Source organism: Neopsephotus bourkii, unplaced genomic scaffold, assembly GCF_033783945.1.
Source record: "Neopsephotus bourkii isolate Nb327-2 ecotype Australia unplaced genomic scaffold, CSIRO-AGI_Nbou_v1 NB_196, whole genome shotgun sequence".
NCBI lineage: Eukaryota > Metazoa > Chordata > Aves > Psittaciformes > Psittacidae > Neopsephotus > Neopsephotus bourkii.
The window spans coordinates 4,686,961-4,710,469 of record NW_026900709.1 but is presented as its reverse complement, the minus strand read 5'-3'; the positions used below and the strand labels follow the sequence as shown (position 1 = coordinate 4,710,469).

The 23,509-nt window shown below is 44.9% G+C and overlaps 1 protein-coding gene across 4 annotated transcripts in view; it reads left to right on the top strand.

The window, feature by feature from the left end:
• Positions 1 to 23,509, top strand: part of SATB2 (SATB homeobox 2) — a 140,094-nt gene that overhangs the window by 94,770 nt on the left and 21,815 nt on the right. For all 4 annotated transcript variants that reach the window (XM_061377486.1, XM_061377495.1, XM_061377479.1 and 1 more), the window contains 3 exons: positions 4,131 to 4,343; positions 9,297 to 9,452; positions 21,240 to 21,437. In XM_061377486.1, coding sequence (XP_061233470.1) covers positions 4,131 to 4,343; positions 9,297 to 9,452; positions 21,240 to 21,437 — 567 coding nt within the window. The remainder of the gene's footprint in view (positions 1 to 4,130; positions 4,344 to 9,296; positions 9,453 to 21,239; positions 21,438 to 23,509) is intronic.

The following is a 23,509-nucleotide window of genomic DNA, read 5'->3' as shown; positions in this document are numbered from 1 at the left end:
TGGGTATAGGAGGCAGTTTGAAGAACATTTGCTCTACATTGTACTGCATCATCTTTCAGAAATTGCTAAAAAAGAGATTTCTTGCCTATGAGGCTTGGGTTGTTTGTGCTAGAAATCCTGTAGTTAATAAAAATAAAAGAAATGAGTTCATAAATGGGGTTTCATCAGATAAGTGCAAAAGCAAACACCCACGACAGTGACTTTGCTGGCTTGAAGGACTACATTTCTGCTACTTTGAAAAAACACTGTTAAAATTACTCCTACCTTAAATAGATCCAACGACTTTTTTTTATTTGAATTGGACATACGCTCCTTTCCCCACCACTGGTATTTTTAAAGTCAATTATGGATCCATTGTCTCATTTTGAAAGTGCTGCAGTTTTCAAGGCTAAACCAAACTGTGCCTGCACAGTAACGCACACATCGCTGTGAGCATGGCGTGTGAGAGCATCAAACTTCTCATCAGTTGCCTCTTCAGCAACTGTTCTACAAATGAGGCACAGGAGCAGAAACGCAAAGATATCATGAAGCTACATGTCCTAAAATGTATCCTGAGAGCTGCATTTGGTATAGAAGATCTGTTTGGCTATTGAAAATCAGTTTGAGACTTCCCGGTCCCTGAAGATCATCTTCTAGGTGTGCAGAGTAGCTTACTCTGCAAAGTGCCAATTTTTTAGTGCATTTATTTTAATATGTGAGATGTAAGTAAGTCGGAATGAGCTAATTTAGCCAATGGAGCTTTATAACAAATGTACGAATGCTGTGGGTTTCCCTCCCTCACTCCCTCCAGCAGAAACATAATTTGCAGAAATGAAAACAGTCCCTGGCTGGCTTTAGGGTTTTCTCAAAAATAGAAGCAGTAGGGTTTGTCTGGCTGGGCCAGTTTCCTCACCACACACCTGGTGTGTATCACTTTAAAAAATACATTATGCCTCATTAAATTACAATTAAATGAAATCATGATCATTTGTTTTTCTGGAAGGAAGATGGTTTGCATATTGAAAGCCTAATTTGTTGCAGGTGACAAAAAGGCTGAACAGATTATTTAATATCACTTTATTTTTTAGAACGTTGCTCACTGGTTAGTTTGTGTATACTTCAGTAGCTCAGAATTATATTATTGTAAATGTTATTGCTCTCAAGATACTTTACTTTATTGTCCTACCCTATCGCTCAGCTATCTACCCACTGCAGTTTACCAGTGGCGTTTATCTTCAGTTGAAAGAGGACATGAGAGTTTTTCCTCTGAGTCGCTTTCCTTATTATCTGTCCTGCTGTTTACATGGCTCCTAAGCTGCCAAAGCACTTGGAAGAGCTGCAGAAAAACCCTCTTTACAACTAGGTTTCCTACCTGTGGGCCTGGAGTGGGGTATGGTGAAGCAAGGCTCAGCTCTGCAAAGGGCTGCCTCTGTCACGATGCTGGGGAAGGAGATGGTCCCTTCTCCCTGGAGCAGGTACCTGCGTTAGGAGGTGATGCAAAAGATTGCTATATCCCTGCAGCAGAGTCAAGACCCTTGTAGAAGTGAGAGGTGCAGGCTGGGGTTCAAACCCCATGATAAGCTGTTTCTGGTAATGAATCAGAGCCTTCAAGCACAAGAGTTGGTGTTCCAGGGGGTGAGTACCATGACCGAGCCACTTGTTCCTGTGAGAATCTGATTTACATAGGGAGTCAATGACGGCACTGAAAAGTAATTGCTGGCAGGCTTTCACATATGTTTCTGCTCTCCATTTTTGAAATTGGACCATAAATTTAGCCAGGCTAAGATGAGAGGGAGAATAAGCTGTCTCAGAAATCTGAAGCCCAAGTCGTTTTCCGGTACTGTTCTTTCTACCTAAACTGATCAGCTTTGAAGTTGATATTCTCTTTTTAAAAAAGAAGATATATATCCTTTAGCAACCACACAAAATTAAGAATTTAGAGAACCTGTGTAACTGAAATTTATTTACTATATTTAGACAAATTTCCATTGACTTTAAGGAAAAGTTCTAATAGGAACTTGCTGTATCGATCTTTGAATCATTCAAGTCATGGCTTCAAGCTTCTGTGATGTTCTTTTTGGTTAATCTCCCTCAGCCTGTGAGCCTGGCAAGCTTTGGCAAGCTTTTCGGCATGTCCCTAGCTCTTCTGAGGGGTAGTAAACCCTGCAGAAGAAGCCAAGTACAATCATGCAGTTATGTTGAGGTCCCAAAGAATACCAGATGCCAGCCCAACACTCCACCTTCTTCATACTTTTCCCTAGTGTAAACCTTTTTTTGCTGATCGGTTTCTCTTTCCGATTCCATTTCTGACTGGAGGGTCCCACCATGGCTCCATTCCCTGCTCCAGTCCTCCTGGTAACTACCCTGATAATTGCAGGAAAGTGTAATTGGAAATCTCTCAGCTTGATCCTCAGATGAGGAGCTGAAAAGATGGAGCTCTGTGCAGCCTAGCTTCAGGTTGTGTGTGGAGCTTGTTTTGAGCACTTAGGCATAAACACTGCTGAAGTAGAGCTTTCATGTATGTGTTTTAATGTAGGTGTTTAATAGCAGTTAGCAGATGAATTCAGATACAGATAAGTTGTTTGCTGGTCTGTTGGTTTTGTCAGGAAGTCTGGTAAATACAATATATGCTAAAAATGTTGGCATTTGGTTAATTGGCCAACTGTAGCGGCAGTGTTTTAGCAAGGCTTTTTGGAGGAGACTCTCTGATACGGAAGAAAATAAACTAAGACTAAATATTACAGGGTTTTGACTTTGTGGTTAAGATTTTTCTTACAAGGAAGGAGTAAGCTTTGGCTGTACTCATGAGGCAGCTTGTCTTGATCGTGGCTGTAAAGTAACTGCAGAATGCTTGTGTCAACAGCTACAGCTAAATCATGTCTGGGGCACTGCGTTCTCCTTTCGGCTGTGGTTGCTGGATGTTGCTCCTGTCACAGCAGCAGGTCGAAGGGAGCCCTCCAAGCTGTGACTGGGATTTCACATGGCTTCTGTGGCCGGCACTCTAGGGAGCAGTGGTGCAGAGAACCTCTGGGTCACAGCAGGCAGGAAGCAGGAGCAGTGTTGGACTGCTCAGGGAAACATACTAGCAGTATAGCCTTTTAAAATGAGGAACATCCAACCAACGTTTCTTATGGTATATAAGTAGTCTCAGTGGCTAAATCCCTTTCTGCTTCTCTGGACACCAGTACAATTAGCCATTGCTGTTACTGCTTTTTGGAATGAAACACCCATTTGTGAAGTGCTGGATGCAAGGGGTGCCTAGGGGAAGCTGGTGGTGCACAATGTCCCAGCAGTTTCTGTAGGCCCTGATCCAGGCTTGTGTGTTGTGCCTTTAACTTCCTGTGGAACTGCCGCGTATGTACAGTTATGCAGAAATTTAATCCCATTAGATTTAAGCCTCTTTTAATGACATTTTCATCTCTCCAAGTCTTCCCACCCTCTTTCTTTTTTCTTGGAAGTGCTGTGATCATTACCTCCTGGAATAATGGCTTGTGTAAAAAGGAGATGAACATGGTCTTCATTCATGGTTGTTATGTCAAGCCTGTGGTATCTTAAAATGAGGCATGAAAGAATGGGTTAAATCCCTAAAGCTAGATTTGAAGGCTTTATTATTGCTTTGTTTTTCTCCTCAGAAATGATTGTCCAAACCAAAATGAACGGACTGTAACCAGCCAAACGTTTTTCTTTATAAACCTCCTGCACTGTTTAAATGTCGAAACTAAATTTACCAACCTTGGCAGATTTGTCAAAGATGAACAGGATTGCCAAGTGTTCCCAGCTTCAAGTAAAAAGAGAGATAGAGGAGAGAGAGAGAGATCTAACAGCTCCTAAAATATTTGCAGCAAGCACCTGGTAGTAACTGCAATTTCTTCTACCCAGTGCACCTACCTTTCTATACAGCATCTCCATACTCAGAAGCTTATTACAGTGCCAGAATAGGACAGTCCTAAAATAAACCTCAGCCCCCAGAAGACAAATGTTTTCCTACAGAATATCCCCTCTGGGAGAGCCCATGCGATTCTGATGTAGGTTCTCAGTATTGCAACCCAGCTGGTTACACTAAATAAATTTAAAGAAAAAAGGGAAAAACTAAAAAAGCCCAACACATGACTGAGCTTTTTTTTTTTTTTCCTTTTAATTTTTTGAACCAGGGCTTGTTATCAGAGATCCTGCGTAAAGAAGAAGACCCAAGGACAGCTTCCCAGTCCCTCCTGGTAAACTTAAGGGCAATGCAGAATTTCCTCAACTTGCCTGACTCGGAACGGGATCGTATCTATCAGGATGAGAGAGAGAGAAGTATGAACCCCAACGTGAGCATGGTGTCTTCAGCTGCCAGCAGCCCAAGCTCCTCCAGAACTCCCCAGGTAAGATGTGATCCCTCCTTTTCTGTTTGTTGTGTGGATTAGTCCAGGGAAAGAGTTTTTCATTGCCCTTCCCTGTCTGTTGCTCCCCTTGTCCAGATGAGGTGTGGAAATCCTTTTGTTGTAAGGTTTTGGAGTGGCTGTTAAGAGATGTTTAGTGGATTTAAGTACAACATTGTGATGATGATTCTAGATTTAATCAATGCCATAAATTCAAAAAAGTCTGTAACATCAGTGTCTGAAAGAGTCCATGTGGGCATTACCTGTAGGCTGTTGATAAACATCCACTAAATGGCTATTACAGAATCCATTGTAAAAAGACAGTGCACATAGGTTCTTATATGTGTCCATTGTGTTCTGCAAAATACAGAGGAAATTTGTGGGCTTATGGAGAGGTTCGTATATGTTGCGATAAAAAGTGTGTATTGAACAGAAGTCAACAGCTAATTAGATAGACATTGCTAGAAGTCAGTGTGCTCTGTATTACGCATAGGAAATCACATTCCTCGAGTTAGAAGCTTACACGGGTAATTATTTGAAGTACAGAAAGTAGAGATGGGCAGCAGCCTGCTGGGAAGAGGACGATGCTTTCCAGCTCCAAACCAGCTGTCATCTCATTTAACTTAACTGCACGTGTTTATTAGCGTGCTGCTGCCGCCCACTTCCCTGGGTAGGTTGTTCCTTTGCACTAAGAAAGAGCATCCACATACTATACTGTAACAGTCATCCCTCCCTTTCACCAGCCTGCTTGCAGTCCCAGACATATACCCTGAAAAAGCAAAGTTGCTTGCACAGAGGTGATAATTGACCCCTGTCATGATGTTTTCTAACTTGAGTTTGAAATTTCTACTGTGAAGACGAGTCAGTTCTAGCACTTCTCTTGATCTTTAGTAAATGAGTCCATGTAACCCTCCTGCTTTAGTGCTTTCATAGTAATGTAGCCTGCAAAAAGTCTCGGGCTGTTAGCTGTCCTTAGAATAGCATTACTGAGCGCTTCTCATACTGAATTCTGTAGCCACAGCTGCTAAAAATAAGTAAGTGGAGGGGGGGTGTGTGGAACGACAGTATAGTTTTACATGCAAAGTGATCATCCATAAGGAAGGTGTGTTGATTTTGTAGGAACTGTTGAGCTTGTTCAGTTTAACCCAGGGTTTTGGGTGCAGATTGCCACCAAACGTAATGTACACAACTGTTTTCATTGAAAGCAAGTATATCCTGCCAACCTAATTGTAACACTAAATTTTTATTGCATGGGAAATTCATTGGATACCTCTTACGTGTTTTAGGTACCTTTCAGTGAAAATAAAATTATAAAGAGAACTATTTTAATGGTTAAGTAGGGTATCTGCTTTCTGCATTTGTATTTTTTCATGAAAGCATTAGCTTATTCCTACTTACATTAATTGCAGTAGATTTTGCAAGTAGAATCAAATAACAGAAGGGAATGGAGAGTTTCGGTGCAATCCAGTAAAAATTAAAATTGTGTCTGTTGCCCCGTCTCGTTCCTCTGTCAAAATATGACTTTTTCCCATATTTGTAGCTAGAAAATCCTTTAAATTAATGGAAACTTTGCCTGTCTTTTTAAGAGCCAAGCGTTGATAGAAAACCATACTCCAGAAGTATAAAGCAGCCCATCCTTGCTTTATTTTGGCTTGAAGCATCCAGTAGAATAATGTGAGGTTTTCTCTCAGCTAAAGCAGCACACAAAGGTTTGTGTACCCAGTACTTGCCTTGTGCCCACTGGATAACATTTCCCCAGCCCTCAGAGGGCCAGCACCAGTCAGCACAGGTGCTGTTTTGACAACTTGGACACCTCTGCAAATGAGGCTGCTTCCCAGCTCCCGGGCAGGCAGCACGGCTACTGCGCTTCCCCATATGCCTGGTATTAGTTCTGACGAGACAAATGCCATCCTCATGTGCAGCACAGCGATTCCTGGCAGCATTGCCCCTCCAAGCAGGTATGTTACCTAGCCTGGAGCAGGGTGCTTCGGGGCAGCAGCAGTAGGAGCTGTACCATCCTTTCAGGAATTGTGTTAGGGTGCCGGAGAAGTTGATGGGATGGCATTTGGAAACATGGTTTCCATAGATACCGATCTCCTGTGGCAGTACTTCTGGGAATGATGCTTGAGTGTGCTGGGTAGGAGGAGGGTGCTGACAGATACCTGTGGAAGTACTGGGGCAGTCACCAGACAGGCATAAGGGCACGCAGAATAACCTGGCTTGGGTCTCCCCACCCCCAAGCCCTTCTTGCAAGGTGTCCCCTACTTAGGACCTGCCCCAAGAGGAGATCAGGAGATTGATTTGGCAGATGGATGCGAGCGCTGCGGGCAAGAGGCTTGGAGCTGTTCAGGGTTATTGTGTGCACATGGGGATCTCTCTCCGAGTAATGAGTGACAGGACAAGAGGTAATGGCCTCAGGATGTGACAGGGGAAGCTTAGACTGGGTATTAAGTGAAATTTCTTCACCAAGAGGGTGATCAAGTATTGGAACAGGCTGCCCAGGAAAGTGGTGGAATCACCATCCCTTGGAGTACTCAGAAACCTTAGTGACATGGTTTAGTCATGGTCTTGGCAGCCATGATGTAACGGTTGGACCTGATGATCTTAAAGGTCTTTTCCAACCCAGTTGATTCTATGATTCTATGGAAGACCAACAGTACTGTTTTTGGGTTTTGGTGCTCTGGCACTGTGGTTGCAAACTTATTTTTCTTTTTTCCTTACTGTTTGCAATGAGACATTCCAATAATGGCAAACTCCTTCTTAATATCAAGACCAGTTTTGAGTCTGGGTCTCTAGCATACAATATTTTAGTGACTGTGCTATTTTGGTTTGGTACTTGCCCTACTTATTTCAGCGATAGGATAAGAAATGGCACAGTTTTCAGGTTGTGTAGGGCAGGCTTTTTCTGACATGTGGCTGTGGATCTAAGCAGTGTAGGAGACCCATGTAGGATGCAGCTATATTTGAAATCTTTCTTTTATGTGCTAATTTTGCTCTTCTCAGGATCTCAGGCCTCCGTAATGGCCTTTGAGGCTGTGGTGACCTTGGCTGCTGCACCAGCCAAAGGCTCCAATGAGTGGGAAGGCTTTTTTTATACTTGCTGAAGCACTGCAGGACCTTTGGTAAAATTAAGCTTCACTAAATGAGCTCTGACAGATTTAGACAGTCCTCTTCCTTCCCATGATCTCTATGTTGCTTTCTCACATTTCCCACAATTGCCCTGTCTTTCTGTCTGTGAACACTGAATTTCAGAGTGTGCATCCATCGGGCTTTACCCCGTGTGTGTTCATGGCCTGTGGTTGGCAGCGGGTTAGGACTGGCCTCCCAGGGCATGGGTGTCTGTGGTCTGTACCAGCTGCCATCCAGCTGCCCCTGCCTGAATGCAGGGGGCTAAACACAGCAAGAGAATCTTACGCCCTTTCTACATGGGGACAGGTAGGGAATAATCCCAGAGCGATGCCTACTGAGCTTGGGGAATAGGAAAGGGAAAAGGCACAAGTTGTTTAAAGGTTTATCTGAAAGCAGTAGGAAGAGTAGGAAGAACGATTAGTCTAGATTGTTGTCTTGATTGGATTTTGGCTCTGTTATTAATGTGGCCTTTGGTACAAAAAAAAAAAAAAAGACATTAGGGAAAGGAAGATCTGGAGGACAGCAAAAGAGGAGTTCAGAAGGTTTGGTTTTACGTAGTTAACCCTCCCATTAACAAATAGGCATTGGGCATGTCTACCTAGTTAAAAATTAACATCAGATGTACTCTAGCAGGCTTAAACTGTGGCACAAAACCAGGAGCCAGCTGAAAAGGTTTATAATTGGGCCAAATATCTGAATGTCACCAAGGTTTAGGGGAGGTTTGGATCTACCGGGAAGTGTCATCTTTCCCACCCAGATTGTTTTGTTTCCTAGGACCTTTACATGTCAAGAGAAAACCAAGGGTTTGTATCAATAACCTACCTACTTCCCATAAAAGGTGTAAGGGGTGCAGTGATCTGCCCCTCTTCAAGCAAATGAGATCTGTCTATCTGAGGGACTTGCTGGTGCCAGGAGTGCTCAGCAAGCATCACGCTGCCCTCACTCCCTCTTGCACCCACGTATTCTGGGGACTGCCATGGCCAAGGGGCTTTAAAATAGAAGTCTTGCAGCAGCCTGCTGAACTGTATCAACAGCAGCTCTGTAGGGGTAGTCCAGCCCAGGAAAAGTACTGGCAGCATCCGTTATTGTCCTTCATTTGTCACAGAAGCTGATGGGAAATCATTCAATTAAAAGGAGTGCAGTGGAATACACAAAATCTCAATATGAGTTTAGGAGAATGAGGGCAGCACATCAAAGGCATGCCAAAGCCCAGCTTTATGAAATGATTATTTTTTTTTTCATTTCCACTGATTTCCTAGGTGAAATTAGGTGACTGTCTGGCTAGCATAATGATGACAAGGCTGGGAAACCATACATACTCAAATGACATACGTATAGTTTTAATAAAGGATGAGGGAGACTTGAGGGAGTGCATTAAATTGAGTAATAATTTATTATTTAGAGACCTCTACCCATTTACTCATTTTTTCTGGGAGAATTGGCTCTTCCTCCAAGGTGTAGGCCACTTTTAGAGAGGGGGGAGAAGGCAGAGACTGGTGCCTATGGTGCCGTCACTAGCTGGCAAAGCCAGCCTCAGTGCCTGCCTGCAGCCGAGGGCCCTGGCTACCTATCCTATTGTTGAGCTGCTCAGTAAACATGCTGGGAGAGGGAGAGGGGGAGAGTTGACAGGGCCTTGCATGTCCTATAGGAATGCACTGCAATTATTTCCAATCACAATTAACCTGATTAGAATAATGGACAGGAAGTGTCCCTCTGTAGCTAATGCAGTTTGGCATCAGCTGACTGAAATCCTTTGATAATTTCTGCACAGATGGCTGGGCTGAAAGCAGCACTTTTTTAATTATTATTTTCATGGTCTCTTGGTAGGCCAAAACCTCCACACCAACAACAGACCTCCCCATTAAGGCGGACGGCGCCAATGTCAACATCACAGCTGCCATTTATGACGAGATCCAACAGGAGATGAAAAGGGCCAAGGTATCTCAAGCTCTGTTTGCCAAAGTGGCTGCCAATAAAAGTCAGGTGAGTGGTGGAGGGGATTTCGTTGTTGCGGGGCTTTTGGGGGTTTTGTTTTTAAAGCAAATGCTGGGGTTGGAACTAGACCCATCTCCTCCTTCCACCAATAAAAATCCATCTGTTCCTACAATAATAATAATCTTCATCTCTGGGGAACCTGTCGTGTTTTGGGCTTTTGCTTGCTTAAGTGGTTTCCTTTTCCCTTTTAAAATAGGCTGAGGAAAGGATCAGCTCACAGCCAAGCTTTTTCTCCCCTTTTGTACAAAATGCATGCCTTTTCCCACTTGTGGTATATAGCATACACCTCTGCTAGTGGGACAAGAACTTTGCAAAATGATGGTATCCTTCTCATTTGGCAGGTAAAAAAATTGTTTTCTTACATGATTAGCTAAGGGAAGGCAATGGGAAAACGTGTGTTAGGCATGTGTTTCCTTTTTATTGCATGTTGTATGTGCTGCATATGGTATTGCCATGTGAATAATTCACATCATCTCCATTTTTACAAAAAGACATGAGAGGGCACTGCAGTGAGTTCTCCTGGATGAATTTCTACCTTGGGTGTAAAAAATGCATGTGGGCAAACCTAGGTTGGGGTGACATTCTTGAAGAGAATCCATTAATTTAAAAATTTCATCCAACTCTTTAAAAAAATATAATGCACCAGAAGAGATTTCGTGGAAAGGAGGACAGACAGAATTCCTGTAGAAAAGGCAGCAAGTAGATCAGAGCCCACTGGAAGGAATGGTTTACTCACTGAAAAGGGCTGCTTCTGATCCTGGATGAAGTTGCTTGGTTGTGCTTGGAGAGGGCATCAGCATCCACACAAAAATACACAAATGGGGCTGTGAGTATGAGAGAGTGGGATAGAAGTATCTAGATGCATGCACTCTGCAAAACGCATGCTTTCTTTTCCTCTGTGCAGGGAAACACCGTTGTAGTCATTAAAATAGATGTAAAATAAGCGGTTGAAAGGCGTATAAACAAAGCATCAAAGGCTATCAAAGCACATGGGAGGGCCTTGTCCTTGTTACAGGTATTTGTGCCCTGACACGTGGAGTTCTGATTAATTTTTCTTTCCTCATTTAATCATTAATTTTCTTTTCCTTTTGCTTTCTCTTGTCAGGGTACAGGGGTTACAGTTCGCAACCCCTGTACCCCCCAACGAAATCCCAGGCACAGTATGAAATACATAAAAGGAAAATACCATGGAACCTTCTTAAACTGTTAAATGCATAAAAATCTCATGTACCACATGGCAAAATATAATGAGAACTGGAGCTGTTAAACGAATAAAGCTGTTAAAAGCATAATGCCACTTGGCACAACTACTGTGCATTTAACGGTTTTCCACTGTGTAATAAATGACATATGTGGTAAACGTGCAGTAAATATAAAAACTGCACAATTGATTTTGCAAACGTGCCCCTTATTCTTTACTCCATGCAGATATCAAAGTTCCACCCAGAATCTGGACTGGACAGCTTTTAATAAGGAGTGTTTAACACAGACTGAATGCCAGCCTCTGAGGTTTGGCTTAAAATTGCCTGCAAGCTTCCTGTCATTATACTCAGAGGCTTCTTGAAATAGAGAGGGACTGAACCACCCAACTATAATTTGGGTGGCTCACCAGCTTCAGTCTGTGCCAGCTTGAGTGCGCTTCTCTGGCAGCATTGCACACCAGCACCAGAACACAAACAAGCTCCATAGCCCTTCACGTGGAAAAAGAACAGGGCAGATTTTGAAAGCCAGATGCAAAAGGTTAAGAACAGGATTCACAAATGTTACTGTTTAAAGCAAAGTCACTGTACGTAAAGATTTTGGTTTCTTCAGCAGCAGCGGATAAAGAAGTGTTTCTGAGGCTGATGTTTCTTTTGTTTCGCAGCCCTGCCAAAGCAATACTGGCTCCCTGGGATGACCCAGCATTCACCATGCTGAGATGTCTTAGCGCTCTGCTGGAGCATGAAAGTGGTTTATGGTGGCACTGGAAGGCAGGGACAGAGAAGCTGTAGCCAAGAACCACAGTAGTCTGGGGCCTACCACTGCCACACGGCCCACCTGCATGCCTACCCCAGCCTGACTTGGTGTGCCTGTGGTGTCTCACCACTGGCTGTGGTGCCCTGTGGCCAGGAGGAGTGCCAAAAGCAAGGACACAGATGCTTGTGTAGGAGAGAGCCATTGTCATGGTGGGATGGTCGGCATGTTGCCTTAGGTCTGGCTTGTCTGAAAACTAGTGGTGAGGCTCTCCCAGTACTTTGTGCAGGACAGTTGTGGTCATTTCTGAGGAAGATGCTGCTGATTTCTGCAGCTGGGTTACATGGTGGGAAGCACTCATTGAAAACTGCCCGTGTTTGCAGAAGAGAGAGTTTGAAGAGGGGAGAAAAGAGCTAATCTGAGGGTTCGCTTGGACTCTCCGCCAAGGTTCATTCACTTGCTATTCTCCACAGGCCTGGCTTGTGTTGCGTTGGCTTCCTCTATTATTCCCTCACCCCAGACTACTGAGAGGCTTCCAGTTTGCTAACAAGGCATGTGTTATGTTGGGCGCTGCTGTTCTGTCAACAGCAATCCACGGTGCTGTGAGATCTTCACAGTTTTAGCAGCCAGTGAATCTCCGACAGGGCTGTTTTGACATTTTATACACAGGGCTGTATGTCATGTACCCAGGAGAGCATCCAGAGCCAATGGAGGCCTCATTTCATCTTCTGTCTTCTTACAGGAAGAGTGGTACCCACTGAGAGCAGTTATTGCAAGCGGCATCATCTACTGGTGGAGTTAATTGACCTCTAATTTAACAAGTAGCCATCTTTATTCTTAAGTCATGGCAGAGTTTCAGTTCAGCAACTAAAGGGAAAGGCAGCTGCTAGAAACTTGAGTTTACAAACCACAGTACTCGCAAGTCAACATAAATGCAAGAAACAGAGTCTCATGGATGTACCAAGGTGTTATGGGTGCCTCCATAAGAGAATCAACCATATAAAGATCTCAATCCATTCATTTTAGACATTGACTTATTCATTACTTACTAATCTTAATATTCATTTAGGCCGTGCAACTTATATATAGACATTTTTAGTCTTGTTTATGAAGTGCTTTGCATCCCTTTGTATTTTTGAAGACAGCAGGAGCTGAGGGGCTCAGTGCCTTCCAAACGCAGCCTCCAAAGCTGTCATCCTGTTTTAGTTGCCAGCTGTTAGTGATGTACCCACTGGACAGCATACTTCTCTGGGGATGCTGCCTGCTAATGCCCTTTGTCCTTTAAATGGCTAAACCTGGGACCTGTGTTATCATATTGGGAGTGTTTCAGAGTGTGGCTGGAACACCAGGATTTGGGTTTTGGATCTGTGCTTTGGGGTCTCCTGGTTATATTTAATCCACAAGGAGATGGGTTTCCAGTGTGCTTTTTCAGAGAGGTTTGAGTAGCCTATGTGTCTCCAGAACTGGGCAGTGGCATAGGCAGAGACTTTGGCTTGCTGCAGATTTGGACTGTCAGTCATGAAGACTGGCTTCTACCTCCAGTTCTGCAACTGCTCTACAGTATGACTTAAGGAAAACCATCTCCCCCATGACCATGTGCCAGCACTTGTGTAATACTGTGCAGCAGGATCATGCCTCTGACCTCTGCTTGTGAGAGTCCTAGCAGAGGCTGTGCTGTGCTCAGCAGATGTTTTTTTCTTAGTCTATACAAAATGAGTTTAGGAATATAGTTCTGTTCATCATAAACAGTCACTATCAGAATACATAGTGGGCATAGCTGGCTGGAGCACTTGTTGACAGGCTGGGGAACAGCAGAGTTGGTATGAACATGGAGACTAAACTTCCCACATTTCTCCCAGGACAGTCAGGCTGGGGCAGCATGGGGAAGCGGGGCACGTGCTGCTGGGATCTACCCCAGGCAGGGCATATGGGAGATTCTGACCTTCATCAGTCCAACGAAAACAAAAAGTAAACCCTTGAAACTGAAATCCTTCCTCAAGGACTGGAATTTGTTCCGGTTGCACCACAGTAAAGCAAGAGAGACCCCATGGAGCCACATGTGAAAAAACGTGAAGCTGGCAAAGCTCAGTCTCTGGTTTTGTATCTTTGCCCTAGTTAAAAATGAACAAACAAACAAAATAAACTCGACTGGGGGTTGGAGGCAAGCATCAGAAAATCCCTTAAGAGAAACCCAGGCCTGTGGATGGAAATCACTGGAACAGTTCCTTGCCTTCCTTCTGACTTTTCATGGAGAGATGCCTGCCTCATTGCCAGGATTGTCTGGGATCCTGTTCTTTGGCCAAGGAGGGTGTTAGCTCCACAGTAGGAGCCCATGCTAGATGGGACTCAGCACCATGGCTGTCTGCCTATGCTCTCGCCTCCTGCCCATGCTCCGAGAAGAAAGGAGAGGTACTGTGAGAGGAATGAGCAGCATCACTCTGAGACAGGATAGCTCTAGAAGCCCTTTTTGTGACTTCCTTCCTTTCCCTCACTTTCCTTCCTAACTTATATTCCCTTGTGTTCGTTTGATACGATGGGATGCTTTCTCTCTTCCTTTTTCCTTATACTGGGTATTTTCTGTGCCCTTAAACTAATTAGCTTCCAGTGCTGATCAACAACAGCTACAAAAAACAGCTGGTGGAGAAGGCGTGTAGTATATATAGTATGTGCATATAGGGCACGTCTTACTGCTGTAGCATCTTGTTGCCTTTATGGTGTTGTGAATCTCGGCGGCTGGGACATATCTGTTGTGCTGATAATTTGATGTACTTGTTACATGTGGAGGAAATACAGAAAGACTTTTTTCTCCTTGTCTGACCTTAAAATTTCTTTGAAGTACTTTTGGACATTAGCTTCTCTTTTACAGACTTCTATATGCAAATACAGTGTACCCCCACATCCAGGACAAGCTTGAGAACTGGGCCCATGTGCACCTCATGAGGTTCAAGAAGGCCAAATGCAGTGTCCTTGGTTATGCAACCCCCAGGCTGGGGGATGAAGGCATTGAGAGCAGCCCTGCTGAGAAGGACTTGGGGTACTGGTGGATGCAAAGGTGTATGTGAGCTTACAGTGTACACTCATGACTGTATCCTGGGCTGCATCCACAGGAACATGGTCAGCAGGTTGAGGGAGGTGATTTTGCCCCTCTGCTCTGCTGTTGTGAGACCCTACTTGGAGTACTGAGTTGAGCTCTGGGGCCCTCAGTACAGGAAAGATACGGATCTGTTGGGGTCAGTCCAGAGGAGGCTGTGAAGATGATCAGAGAGCTTGAGCACTCTCCTAGAAAGACAGGCTGAGAGAGCTGGAATTGTTCAGCCTGGACAAGCCTCTGGGGAGACCTTATTTTGGCCTTTCAGTACTTAAATGGGGCTAATAGGAAAGGTGTGGAGAGACTTTTTAGCATGGCCTGTTGCAATAGGACAGGGGATAATGGTTTTAAACTAAAAGAGAGGAGATTTAGACTAGATGTGAAGAAGAAAGTTTTTTTTCTAGTGAGGGTGGTGAAACACTGGAACAGATTGTCCAGGGAGGTGGTAGATGCCCCATCCCTGGAGACATTCAGGGTCAGGCTGAACAGCGCTTGAGCAACCTGATCTAGTTGAAGATGTCCCTGCTCACTGCAGGGGGTTGGACTAGGTGACCTTTCCAGGTCCCTTCCAATTGTTCTATGATTCTGTGATCCCTTGACAGCATCTGCAGCAGTGCGTTAGCCTCTCAGCAGCTAAGTGAAGCAGGGACAGTGGTGGAGCTGGGGCTTTGCTCAGGAAGTCCTTGGCAGACCTGGGAGCTGATGGCGGGCTGCTTGCCCTAACCACAAGCCCATACTTCCTCTCCAGCGTGGGGAGAAGCTAGTTTAAACTTGGCACACTGGAAATATCCTCAGTGCACAGCATCCTTCCTTCTGGGGCCAAGGCTATAAGCAGGCGTTGTGTTCCCATGAATCTAAAATGCGTCAGGGCTCATGTACCTCATTCATACTTTGTGTTTCATGTTTCATAAGGCTAGTGAGAAACTGGTCCTCGTGGAAGTGCTCTGCATGTTGCCTTGTGTTTTGCGGGGAGGAAACATACCGGGCGTTTCAGAAAATCTAGGCTATTGAGTGATTAACCTTGAACTGTATCAGAATGCTCCAAGTAAAGCTTCTCAGGTTCAGTCCCCCTCCCCCGGCCCTCATCAAGAATTCATTGAAGCCATGACAGAACTCTCCATTACAGTTAGTCTTTTATCCATTTCAGCTTTCTTGATTAGGTTATCTTGAATCATTAGGGGGTTTATTTATTTTAATAGACACTTATTGGATTCATGGAAAGAGAGTTTGGCGACTAAGGAACAAGAGCTGAATATTATCTGGCTCATTTTGCACTGCAGAGAGTCCCAAACTGAGCAGGGGGAAGAGAGGCTGAGGAAGTTTGTCCAGAGTTCTCCTGTGATCCAGTGTAGAAAGGGAGCTTTCTCTAGGGAACATAGCATTTCTTCCCTAATCTTTCAAGGCTGGCGTCAATCATTGCTGCTTTTTTTTCCTTTTGTCACATATGTTGACATTTTCTGCACTGATGATGTGGGTGAGGAAATGGCCTTTTACATTTATTTTTGAGATTTATTCCTGAATCACTCTTACTAAAAACTCTTCATTTGCCTACTCATGCTTTCACTGGAGACCCTGGAAAATGTCAGCACAGAAAACTAACTGTATTATTGTTAATTGCAATGTAAATGCAGGGAAGCGTAAGGTCAGTTTAGTTGCAGTTTTATCCAAGCTCAAGGTGCCCTGCTGTGGTCCAGCCCAAGCAGAAAGGCCATCTGTGATTAACTCATCGTGGACACCCAGCTGCCATCTCCTGCAGTGGCTTTCTGTAGAGATGCTGCTCAGGGTGTAAGCACTGGGCTATAGCCCCACAAAAACCGAGCCTGAACTCCTCCTAAATGCTCTCTTGTCCTTAATTAAACATTTGGTCCTTGGCTGACTCTGAGTCAGCAGATCTGCAGGACGCAGCTCCAGGGCCAGGATATTTGTGCATATCTTCATAGAGCGCTGGAAAACCTGACCTTATAGTCATCGGCTGCCGGAGCATCCTCCCCTGCTCCAGGGTGTCTAGCAAAAGTGAAAGGGTCAAGCTGCTAAAAAGGGCTCAGGGATAAGTGACAGGGGATATGGCTTGTGATTTCTGCACCAGCTAAGTGTCCCTCGAGGGGGTTGGGGTGCGCCAAGGCTAATGCTGTGGTGTAGTAAGCACGCTGTTTCTTTAACAGCATAAAAGCACAATGGGAATGGCTGGCTTCCTGCAGATTTTTGTTGTTGTTTGCTTGGCTATGTGGAAATGCGTTCGATTAGGAGACAGAGAGGTTAAAAATAGGACATTAATATGATATTATTTGTTGTATCAAATAAAATGCTTAGAAAATGTTTATCTTGTCTCATGAGAACAACAAAAATAGAAGCCAGCGCTTCTCTGCAGCTCTCTTTAATGAACTAAACTGGGCTGTGTTCTCAATGCCTCTGGAAGTTTTGGGGTGAAATGAAGGAAGTTCTGAGCAGAATTCCTTGTAACCACAAGCACTGGGTGTGCCTGACTGCAGAGCCAAAAGCATCCTTTAATTGTACTGTTTATCCTTTTTTTATTTTTAATGGAAGACATTCCCATTTGAGAACCTTAGAAGCTGACGTGGAGGGCCAGATTCTGCCACCCATATTGAAGCTGTCACATACCAAACTCTCTGGGTAGCTCTGTGGCAGTCAAGGGGGCTGTTTGTGCAGTGGAGCCAGACTTGTGATGTGCAGGGGAGGCAGGATCAGAAAATCACAGTGTACCAGGGCTCCGGGGAAGGATGTGTTATTTGTTAGATTTCCAGAATACGTTCACAGAAGTTGGATTTAGTTGTAATGCCGTGAGCTCAGATCTGTGGATGAGTGGGGGAAAAGGTGGTGAGATAGTGTCTCCTTCTTCACTTCTCCTTCTTCATGCCAATAAATATAGCTATAGATGAAAATTCATTGTGAATGCCTGTAGCTCCAAGCATTTCTGTATGTTAGCATTTCTTAAACGAAATAATTCTCCTGGAAAGCTCTGTGTAACATACACAGACCCCAAGAAATAAATAAAAGAAAATAACAAAAAAATTGCAACCAAAAAAACCCCAAGTTGAGATTTTTAACAGAAAAAGGAGATTTGCGTATTAATAATTCATGAGTTCTCATTGAACATGCACGAAGAAACGGTGCTATTCAATAGAGAATACTGTCATCTGTCACTGTTTTATTTGACATTTACACTTTTTTTTTTTTCCCCTATTTTTTTTTTTTTTTGCCTGGTACTGCAAAACTTTCTTGGATGGCGTGCTAGGATTATTTAAATAAATAATGAAAGGAATCCGATGCAGCCTTCTCATCTGTGCATGGGAAAGGCGGTTACTTGCAGTCATAAAGAACGCGCGAGTAAGCTGCAGCGCTGTTTCCTCACGTATTAACCAGAGCTATCACCTAATGAGCAGCCCCGTGGATGGATAGATAGCTTCTGGAGTGGATGGGGGATAGAGTGACTGCTCGAATAAATAAAGAGGAGGGTAGGAAAAGAGCAATGCAAAGACGGATCTGCAGCAGAGAAGCGTACACACGCACACGGTGGGTACGGGTACGCGTGTGTATGTGTGGGGGTGAGCGAATCGTGGCTCTTGTGAAGAAAGCTGCCACAAATACATTGCTGTTGCCGTTGCAGAAATAAATATTTATAAATGGCAGTGGGGGAGATGCAGTCCCGCACAAGGTGGGAGAAGACGGGGCGTTTGGCACAGCAACGGCAGCTCGGTTAGGCGCACCTTGCAATGTCTTGCTAATATTAGGCTCATGGAAATCTTCTGCTCCGTAGGTTAGTTATTATTTATAAAAATCACAGAACCAGCTGATACATTCATAAGCTAATTATTGTAGCAGCTGGGTACACATGGTGCAATATGTCTGAGGCTGTGAAGTATCACAGATTTCTTGGGGCCTGCTGTGGTGGGGGTGTGCTGTTGAAGGCTAGATCCCTTAATCTGATCAGCCAAGCAAATACTTTGTGGAGAAACTGGATTAATATCTCTCTAAATACCGTGGATGTGCTTCACCTTCAGAACCAGGCTCCTTTAAACGTGCCATTAGCTTATCTCCTTGGGGGAATGGAGAAGTTCTCAGGTGTCCTCAGGATGGCGGGGTCTTTGCCTGGTGCCTCCCTTTGCCAGAAATTAATTTGGTTTGCTCATGTCTGCACACATGGTCACACTGCAGTCTAATCTTTTCCCTAATAGCTCCAAGGTCAGGACCTCGCATGTTGCCAGGCAAATTGAGCGCTATCCTTCTTAAAGACTAATGGCAGCGAGTGCCTAGTCCATAATGAGGCCTGTAGTGTTGCTCTAAGTGATTGTAATGAGTGCTGATGATAACGGGACAGATAAATCACAATGCAGCAGTCCGGGCTAGCTGGCGCAGTGCTGGGCAAGGGAGGTGGCTGCACTGAGCCAGGCACCATGCAGTGCTCCACAGCCCTGGGAATACCCCAGGAGCATCTTCCTCAGGCTCTGGCCCCACCAGCTTGCAGCAGTTTGTGTGTGTTTTCTGTTCAACGATTGGCGTTCCCTTCAGGAGATGTTAAACATACCTGCTTGGAACATGTAGAAGAGTTCAGCTGGAGACTTCTTAGATCACTGGAAACAGGGAGAAATGGGAGCTTATTTTTTTCCACAGATGGTTTATTTTCCATTTCAGAAATTATTTTCTTTGTACAGAGTAGCCCATGAGAAAGCCCTGTGGAGCTGGGAGATTTTCTTCCTGTAAAAGAGAGAGTTTGGGGGGATTTCTGAGCGGTGGAAAGGGAAAGAGGAGAACTAAGGGCAAGGGATGTGGCCAAACCACATTAAAATGCAGACATCACCTGGCTGCAAGATTACCCAAATACCAGTCAAATCGCTTTGAAAATATAATGCAGATCCCCCCCATCAAGTAAATGATCAGATATCTTGTCTTCATCCTTGCCCCCCCCTCAACCCTCCCAGTTTATTGCAAGAAAAGATCAGGTCTGCACAAATGTGGCCTCTCACTTGTAAAAACAAGGCAGTGTTGTGTTACAGATTAGTTTATAAATCCCTGGTGGCTTCACAGTTCAGTGCCTACAGCTGCTGCAGATGGGCCTGGGTTTTTGTCTCTTCGCTGTGCTGCAGCCGGCAGTTGAAGGAGAAAATGGAATGATCAGGTTATTAACATGTAGGCCGTGAGGAAGAGGCTGCACAATGAGAACAGCTGGTGTTGCTGTCTTGGCTGATGCAGCGGAGATAATCAAATCTTGCCTTTTTTGGGGGGGTGAAGGCAGAAGACACAGTGGAGAGTAAGACAAACAACGGCTTATGATGTTATATACGGGGTTTAGAGTGCACGATAGAAGTTATCAATGGCTTACAAGTTGTTACACAAAAAAGCCATACCCAGACCCCCCCATGTGGGCTGGTAATGAACCCGGCTGTTCAGCTTGCTCTACTTGCTGTTCAGAAAAATACAGTTTTGGCTACTTCTTGTACCAAACCTTTTTAGCATTGATCAAGCTATCTTTTAGGTATTGTAAGGTGCCTGTCAAAATGGTGTCAAAATGTGGAATTGTAGCTCGGAAATGATGGGTTATAAAGCTACTAGGTAAAATATTTTGACAGGAGTCAGTAAGGCACGTTGACAGCATCCTCAGCATTATCTTCTCCTGTGATTTGCACTGCATCTCCTGTGCACAGGCACAGGAGGGGAGTTGCTGTCCCCAGCCCCAGGCAGGGCTGGCTGTGTCCCCATGTCCCCACCTGGGTAGCAGCGGCCACCGTCCCTGGTTAACCTGCTGGGGATGCCGGGTCACTGCCACACATGCTCACCACACAAGGGGCTGTCCTCACCATAACAGCTATGGATGTGGTACTCTCTGGTTGGCTTTGTGCTTTGGGGTGGTTTCCTATTCCTGAAGTGCTGGTGCTTTCCTCTCCTGGGGTCTGAGCTCTCAGCCCCTGTGGAGAGGTCCTACAGGATTTCGTGCAGTGGGACCTTTTTGAAGGCATTTCAAACTAGCCCTAAAACAAGATAGCAGGAATAAAATTGACTACTGCTCTGACCTGCAGCTGGGTTTCGAATTGCTCCACCTAGTATTTTGATCTCTCTAGTAACTTCAGCGGGACCCTCTTTGCTGCTTGTGTCCTAAATCGCAGAGGATTCCCTTTCTGTGAGATTGCATCTTCTAAGTGGCCATTTGATTACTTAAAGCTGTCAAATTTCAGTGGGGTTCAGAGCTGGGGGAGCCAATGCAACTAAGTGACAGCAGATCAGAGATCTTTACCTGATAGTATCATCTTTTAAACATTTTCAGTAGTGGTTGAATTTGTAGTTCTGCAGCTGCAGCCCTCACCATGAGGGTTGTTAGCAAGTCTTAGGGGTTATGTCTCATTTCTCTTTCTTGGATGAAGAAATAAAGGGGCTTTGAAACAGAAGTGGAGGTGCACCCTTATTTCAACTCTGTTTTTCTATAGGAAATACATTTATACCCAAGCATTTTAAACATGGTATGATTATGACAGGCAGCAAGATGCTGTGCTTCCTGGTTCCTGTTAGGTGCTGCTAATTGTTTCTGTTTCTCCCACTTGCAGGAAATATAATATATAGAGGATTTGTTGAGACCAAAGGGCAGCAGGGGGGGGGGGTGGGGGGTGGAAGCTGTGTGAGATGAGACCAGCAAAACTTGCAGAGCTTTAAGTCCAGCTGACCTTCCACTCGCATCTGGTTCCTTGGAGCTCAGTGAATTACCTGTGCTGACCCTACCATTGCAGGGCTGGCTGTGTGAGCTGCTTCGCTGGAAAGAAAACCCAAGCCCGGAAAACCGCACCCTTTGGGAGAACCTCTGCACCATTCGCCGCTTCCTGAACCTTCCCCAGCACGAGAGGGATGTGATCTATGAGGAGGAGTCCAGGCATCACCACAGCGAGCGTATGCAGCATGTTGTCCAGCTGACTCCTGAGCCTGTACAGGTCAGAGAGCTAACTTCCTTCTGAGGGTGTCTGTGCAGGGCAACAGCATGTGTGGGATTTGAAGAGTGTAACATGGGGAAGTGCTTTTTATACATGGACTGGAGATGAAAAATACTTCTAAAGTGGCTGTGTGAGCATTTTGTGGGGCACGGGCCTTCCTTTCACAGCCTCCTTAGGATTGTTGTGCTCCTCTGTACAGTCTTTGTGGTTAGTATGTGTTTTTGGTTTGTACACCCTTGTTCTATCCTTGGTTTTGGCCTTAACAGAATGAGAAATAGATTCAGATATGCATAGGGAAAACAAAGTGAAGACTTGCCATGTTTGCAGTTCAGCTTCAGTCAGAAGAGAAAATCAGCCTTATGTGTATTCCTAATAACTAGTAATGCATGTCAGAAAACCAAACATCTGCAGATGGTCAAGAGAGCCTCCCCAGATGTTTGTTCTCAACCTAAAAAGCTGAGGCAACGCCTTCCACAGCAGACCTTCCTTTTGAATTGCCGCTGGTGCTCTGTACCCTTCACCTGATCCCATGGTGTGACTGCCCTCAGAGAGCTGTCTGTACTGTTTCTCTCCGGTAATCTCATGGTTCCACCTCCCACCTTTGCTCTGCCCGTTGTTATTTGATGGCAGCTTGCACCACTCTGCTACTCTGGCTGCGAACCTTGGCATTCCGCCTCTATTCTTTGTCACTGCTCTTGTTCTGCTGCTGCTAGCACTGCTGCCAGCTGTCTAGTCACCTTTTTCCAAGGCGGGAGGATTTTCTTGTCTTCTTGTCCTGCCCCTTCTGAAACACATTGGTCTTGCCCAGATTAATTGTTGCCTAGATCAGTCTTCTTTGTTTCTTCTGCTGCTGACTTCCTCCTTGCTGTCCATTTGGTCTTTTCCTGGAAGAGAAAATGGATTTCTTGGTATTTGGATTCTCAGAGCTATGAAGTAGGGGAAGTGCTCTGAGTAACTAATGAATGCCCCAGGTTTTGTCTTCCATCTTCCCAAAAATCTGTGGGATCTTGGAGGCAAGGAGCTACAAAAGAGTAAAGGCCCGAGCTAACGTGGGAAGACAACTAGATCTGTGTAGATCCGAGCTTATTAACCCAGTTTGGGTGGCCACAGCAAGTAGGAGTATCCCCTAAGGAACAGTTTGAAGTTGTTTCCCTGAGCTCTTGTGGGTGACCTTGATGATTAGCCTACTTTCCAAAGCCTTCTGCACATCACTTTTCTGTGTCATGCAGGTTGGCTCTTGTGAGTGACGTGTTACACTGTGTTGGAACGCGGTGCATTTATATTTGTCAGCAAGTTACAAAGCCATGGATTAATTATTTATTACAGTCAAAAGAGGAAAAACGAAGAAAAATAAATGGAACCAGGTGGCAAGTACATACAGCAAAACTCTGGAGACGCTGGTAAACAGTTGGTACAGTAGGCTTGTGTTTTGAGGGTGCTGCATTTTAAAGCTATGTTTGCCCATCCAAAAACCCCAGCAGGTTTCGGAGTGACACGCTACCAGTGCAAGACACAGGAGGCTTGCTGTCCACCTGCTCCCTGCTGTCAGAAGATACTCTCCACCAAGCAATTTTGGTGTAGTTTTCAGTCTCTGGGACTCGAATTGTTTCAGGCAGCAAAGTTTGTCTTTTGGCTTTGCTGCAAGGGTCACTATTAGGTAATTAGCCATGAAGAATCAGTGACAGCAGCCAGAGACGTAAAGCTGAGGTCCTCGCACTTGCAGTCATGGGAGATTTTGTGACACCTTACATAAGGGTAGGGGTCTTGGGCCCTACTCCTGGCTAAACTCCAGGCCAAGTAATTACATTCTGCCTATCTAAAATTCCCCCTGTAGTGTCAAGTGGGAAGGCAACTCTCATTTCCTTCTCAAAGCAGTGGCGGGTGCAGAATGTCTGCCACGGTGCCTGGCTGCATTTTAGCAGCGGGTGGAAACATCCAAGAGCTGCAGTCACTGACCTGATTTGCTTTGTAGGCTTTGCTAGTGGAAAGTGCACTGTAGGTCGAGCCCTTACCTGCAGCCTTGATGTCAAGTTGACAGTCCTATGAAGAAGATGCAAGTAGCAGTGCTGTGA